Raw genomic sequence first — 5172 nt, 5'->3', positions numbered from 1 at the left:
CTGCTGCATCCGGTCCTTTGGGAGGAAGGGGTGGGAAAGGGAATCCTGTGCAGCTGGGCTGGGGCAGGCAGCGCCGCCCGCCTGCCCTGGAACCTCCCTGCTCAACCAAAGTGACTCGGTCATTCCTGCCGTGCAGAGGCGGCTGCGGCTGGGGCAGCCTCTGTCAGCCTCGAGGAGTGGGATTGCTCCAGCCGCATTCCTGTGTGGCCCTGTCCCTGGTGAGGGGCAGCCTGGTGAGGGGCTTCCCTGTGCTTCCCCATCCCACTGCAGCTGGGAGCAGAAGGGGTGCCCCCCTGTCCTGCTCTCCCCTGCCCCGGAGCTGGATCAAACCCAGCTACACCATGCCAATTTTGGCCAGCACATCCTGGTCCCCTCTTTGGGACCCCGTGTCAGAGCTGGACACTTCTTGCATCGCTTGCCCACCCCCTCCTTCCTCCAGTCAAAAGCCCGTGGGGCAGCTCGCATCCCACCACACAACCATGTGCCACCTCTGTGGCTACCTCTGATGGAATCTGGTGTTTCCAGGCTGTTTTGGTAAAAGGAATAGGTTTATTTCACTCATCCCGTTAAGCTTTCCAACCGGCTGTGCCGCCGGGAGAGGGCTCGCTTGCAGCGCTATGTGTGCTGCCAGCCCTGCCACCAGTGCAAGGTCCTGGCACATCCAGATACCTGCTGCAGAAGCCTAGCCCTGCCTGTGAGCATGGGGAGGCTGTTGCACTCTGCAGCAGGAGTGGGATCCCACCCTATTTAGGGGGGGGGGGAGGCTTGGGGGAGGGGAGCAGGTGGGGAGAAATGGGGGCTGAGCTGGTTGCAGACAGCAGGCTGGCTTTGGCAGGGGGTTGGTGCCTCTGCCAGAGGCTGTGCCTGTCCCTGCCCTGCTCTGGCTTGCTCTGGGCTGGAATCAGCCCTAGGGCAGGTCTGGTAGTGTGACCATACCTGGGGCAGCCCAAAACCCTGGCTTGTGCAGGGGAGGGTGGCACAGCCCAGACCCCTTCACTGGGTTCCTCTGGTCCCTGCAGCATGGGGCCAGGGGTCCCCTGGGCAAGCAACTCCTCTTGGGTGGGATCACAGTCCAGGGGTGGTCTGCGGGATGCCCTAGACACAGGTGCAGTCCTGGGCCAGGATGTTGGGCACTGTCTCATACTTGAAGGAGTACCCGCCGTCAGAGGTGGTGCGGACTCGCAGGGAGCGCATGGTGCCAGGCAGGGCAGCGCAGCACAGCTGCACGCCTAGGCGGTGGCTCAGCCCATGGCCCTCAGCACAGCTCCCATGGCAGTAGTGGAAAACGAAGCTGCTAGGATGCACGATCCACTTGTCCCAGCCTAGCTCCTCGAAGGAGATGTTGAGGGAAGCCCGGCGGCAGTTGGTGTGAGCAGCCAGGTCCTCGGATGGGCGCTGAAGCAGGCTCAGGGCGGCCGGGGACCAGGGCACGGTGGAGCGGCGGGCCCTCTCACTGCCCTTGGCCCGGGTGGCGGCCACCAAGAAGGGCATCTTGTCCCCCTCGGCTAGGCAGGGGCAGCCGGGGCAGCGGACCAGGAGCACAAAGAGTGGCTGCGAGAGCTGGGGCAGCAGCGCCGGGGCGAAGTGAAACACTGTCCAGTGCTCAGGTGTCTGCACCGCTGTGGCCATCACTGGGACACGGCCCTGTGGTGACAGGGTCAGCACATCAGGGGCCGAGTGGTTGGGGGCCGCCGAGGGTCCGGTGTAAAACCAGAGCTGGGCAGAGGTCACCACGCGGCTCAGGGTGTGCGCTGAGGGCTGGAAGAGGTAGGTGAAAATCCCTTCTTCCTCCAGCAGCTTGTCTGACTGTGTGGGCTCACAGGGCACATCTGTAGGGGGAAAAAGATGCTCAGGGTGTGCGGCCAAAAGCAGGCAGGGTCCGTGATGCAAGGTGGAGTGTGCAGAGAGTGCCCAGGGTGCTGGGAGGGTGCCTGGCTGCTGGTGTGGGCTGCGTCAGGGTGCGGGGGAGCTGATGTCCACTGCTCTGCAGCTGCCACTGCTCTGTGCCCTGCAGCTGAGCCCTGCTGTGCCCTAGGCTGGTCCGTTACTGCTGCCCCCATCCCCCAGTGTCCTGCTCCATAGCTGGTCGTCCTGTCCCATCACACAGCATCCTGCCCTGTCCTTTAGTCGCACCCCGTTTCCCAGCATCCCGCCCCATTCCCTAGTATCCCACCCTACCCCACCCTGCCTCCTCCTCAGCCCTCCCCATGTCTCTGCATCCCACCTGGCCCAGCCATTCCCCAAACTCTCGGCACCCTCTTGTACTGCCTGCCCCCCTCCCTGTTTATGTCCTGGGCTGCTCTGCCTGTCCCTGCCTGCCATCCTTTCCACCTCCTGGCTCCCCACCACACCTTGCCCATGCCCCAGCCTAGACTACCCTCTTTCCCTTCTCCTGTAGACTCCTGCAGCAGCCTCTCCATCCTGCTGCATCCCCACTGCCCAAGCCCCCCACCCTGCTTCATCCCGCTGCCCTCTCCATCCCATCATGGTGTTCTCACCTGTGGAAGGGAAGAGGATCACCTGGGAAGTGTCCTCCAGCTCCTCAGGCTCTACTTCAGCATTTTCAAGGATGTCTCTCCGATGCACCCTCCTTGCATCTTTCTGGGGCTCCTCCTGGAGAAGCGGGGGGCTCAGATGCTCCAGCACCCGTGCCCGCACCTTGGCCAGGATGAGCTGCCGATCAGCACCAGCCCCAGTGCAGCTGGCCAGGACGGCGGTGGGCAGCATGGCAGGCAGCAGGTGCAGGAGGAGCAGCATGACCATGGGGTGCACACTAGGCCAGCCGCTCGGGGGGCTCTGCTGTGGGCTCCTGCCTGCCTGCCCAGCCCGTCTGCCTGCTGCGCTCCCCCCGAGGCAGGGTGGCATTGAGACCTATCTGACACTGACGCAAACGTCTGCTCGCTGTGAATATTATCTCTGGGCAGTGAAAGCACTGAGACGTCTGGAATGTGAGGACTGCAAGGACAGTGTGGTCTGGGGGGGGTGGCGCCTGGGCAGGGGGGTGTGGGGGGGTGATGCTGGCCAGGGACAGTGGGGCTGGGGAGACTGGGTTGCAGGCAGGGTGCTGCCAGGAAAGTTTTCCTGTGCTGGTGGATAAGGAGGGGCATCCTGGGTGAGCTTTGCAGCTGCCAGTGCTGGGTGCCCCTTTTTCTGGAAGAGCTGGAGATTTGGGGTTTCTGGTGGGACAGTGGGAGGTGGCAGTGACTGTGCATAGCAGGGACATCTGGGCAGGGACCTGATGGGGTCCAGAGCCCTGTGAGGCACCAGTGTGGTGGGGCACATTGGTGGTAGCAGGCTGGGCATCCTCCTGCCAGGGATGGCTGGGACACCCCAGGGTCACAGGGCTGCTGGGATGTGATGGGGTGGGGGGAGCTGGGGAGGGCAGGCTAGGGGGGGTGACAGACTGTGGCATCTCCAGGGCAACCTGGAGGCTGGTGAGGTCCTGGGGAAGTGAAGCAGGGGGGATGGCAAGAGGTCGCCATGCCACCTGGGACTAGGGAAGACTGGACGGACTTCAGGAGAGGAGGAGGAGGAGGGGGAAGAGGTGAGGCAGAGCCAGGCCAGCTGGAGACCCCGCAGAAGCGCTAGGAGAAGGATGCTGCAGTGCTGTTTGGGTTGGCTGGCCGAAGGCTGGCTCCTTGGGCAGGAGGGGTGCAGGCTGTGAGGGGATCCAGTGTGTCCTGCCCTTACTCCTGCCACTGCCTGTGGGGACAGTGCCAGGCGTTCCCCCATCCAGCAGCCCTGCCTGCAGGGTGGTGGGCAGCCTCTGCAGCCCTCCACTCCTGCAGCCTGGTATCCCACACAGCGTGGCCCGTGCTGCACATCCCATCCCCTGCAGCCTGGCATCTTGTGCAGCATCTGGTGCAGCACATCCCACTCTGTGCAGCATGTCCTGCATGACAAGTCCCGTCCTCCTGCAGCCTGGTGACCCATGCTGTGCACCCTGTACAGTGTGTTGGTCCTGCCACAAGCTGACCTGGCACCAAGGCACGGCTGAGTTTGTGGCATGCCATATCTCCAGAGGTGAAGAGCTGCCTGCCTGCTCCGGGCTGGGTGCTCCCAACAGGCTACTATACATAGGCCAGCCCTGCCCCGGCAAGGCGCTGAATGGAGCAGGCTCAGCCTTATCAACCCAGCGTGTCATCAGAGGGTATTTTTGGGGACAGCAGCTGCAGGCATTTGTAACATTTGGTCCCTGCGCACTGACACCCAGGAGCAGAGCTGGGGGAAGCGGTAGGAGCTGGTGCCAGCACCGGGAGACACGGGGGAGAGGCAGCGGAGAGAGGTGTGTGCATGGGGCAGGGGACTGGGCTGTAAGGCTGCATGGGGCAGAGTGATCGGGGAAAGGGGTGGTTGAAGGTGCAGTAGGGTGGCTGAGCCACTGAGGTCGTGCATGTCTGCAGGAGCTGCCATGGGGCGGCCTGTGGGTTTGGGGACCGTGTGGCTGGAGAGGTGGTTCTGAATGGATGCACGTCCCAGGGATAGGGGTCTGGGAGGAGAAGCTGGCCCTGATCCTTGCCACTCCTTGGGGACAAGCCCTCTCCACCGCTCCTTGAGGCTCATTCAGGGAGTGTTTTGTGTTCTTTCCCCCCTGCCTGAGGGAGATGAAGATGCCTCTGCCCTGGTCCTAGCCATGGTGTGGGCAGAGGCTGGAGTGCGCTTGCCCAGGGGAGGCAGGGATCACCCTACCCTGCTCCTGCCCCTGACAATGGGCACAGTTACCCACAGCACTGGGGATGGAGGCAGTGCCCTCCAAACGCAGGACCTGTCCCCTAGGCCTTCCCTCTGCTCCCTGGGGCTTGAGTGACTGATTATTTCTAGCCATGGCTTTCAATACCCAAGGACTGGATCTTGTCTGTTGGGCCACACTCTGGAGGGGAGACCTGCTCCCAGGGGAGCACCGCTTTGCCCCAGGACAGGGCCTTTCAGGGGACTACTGGGTGCAGGGGGTCCCCTGCCCCTCCAAGACTGGGAGGAAGCATCAGGATCCGGCTGGGTGCCTCCCACCCGCGACAGCCCCATATCAGCACCTGCCTCCTGAGCCAGCCCAGATGCTGTAGGAATGTGGCTCTGCCACCACCCGATACTGCAGGAATGCCCCGCGGGTGGGGAAGGGATGGGCTGGGGCCATCCTGACTCATCCTGGTCCCCAGCACCCAGTGAGCAGCTGCC

The 5172-nt window shown here is 63.4% G+C and overlaps 1 protein-coding gene across 1 annotated transcript; it reads right to left on the bottom strand.

Moving 5' to 3' along the window:
• Positions 1-553: 553 nt before the first annotated feature.
• INHA (inhibin subunit alpha) lies at positions 554-2865 on the bottom strand. Its single transcript, XM_075092565.1, has 2 exons — positions 2499-2865; positions 554-1829 (listed from the first exon to the last, which is right to left on the bottom strand). Exons 1-2 carry the CDS (start codon positions 2863-2865, stop codon positions 1096-1098), a joined length of 1101 nt encoding a protein of 366 aa, XP_074948666.1. The 3' UTR covers positions 554-1095.
• Between the last annotated feature and the right edge of the window lie 2307 nt (positions 2866-5172).

Source organism: Phalacrocorax aristotelis, chromosome 5, assembly GCF_949628215.1.
Source record: "Phalacrocorax aristotelis chromosome 5, bGulAri2.1, whole genome shotgun sequence".
Lineage (NCBI taxonomy): Eukaryota > Metazoa > Chordata > Aves > Suliformes > Phalacrocoracidae > Phalacrocorax > Phalacrocorax aristotelis.
This window is presented reverse-complemented; position numbering and strand designations above follow the sequence as displayed.

Excerpts from the sequence above, each read along its gene's own strand:
- INHA (XM_075092565.1), bottom strand. The coding sequence starts at position 2,865 with ATGCCACCCTGCCTCGGGGGGAGCGCAGCAGGCAGACGGGCTGGGCAG. Across the intron at positions 1,830-2,498 it reads GATCCTCTTCCCTTCCACAG|ATGTGCCCTGTGAGCCCACA; the intron begins GTGAGAACACCA and ends TTCCCCCTACAG.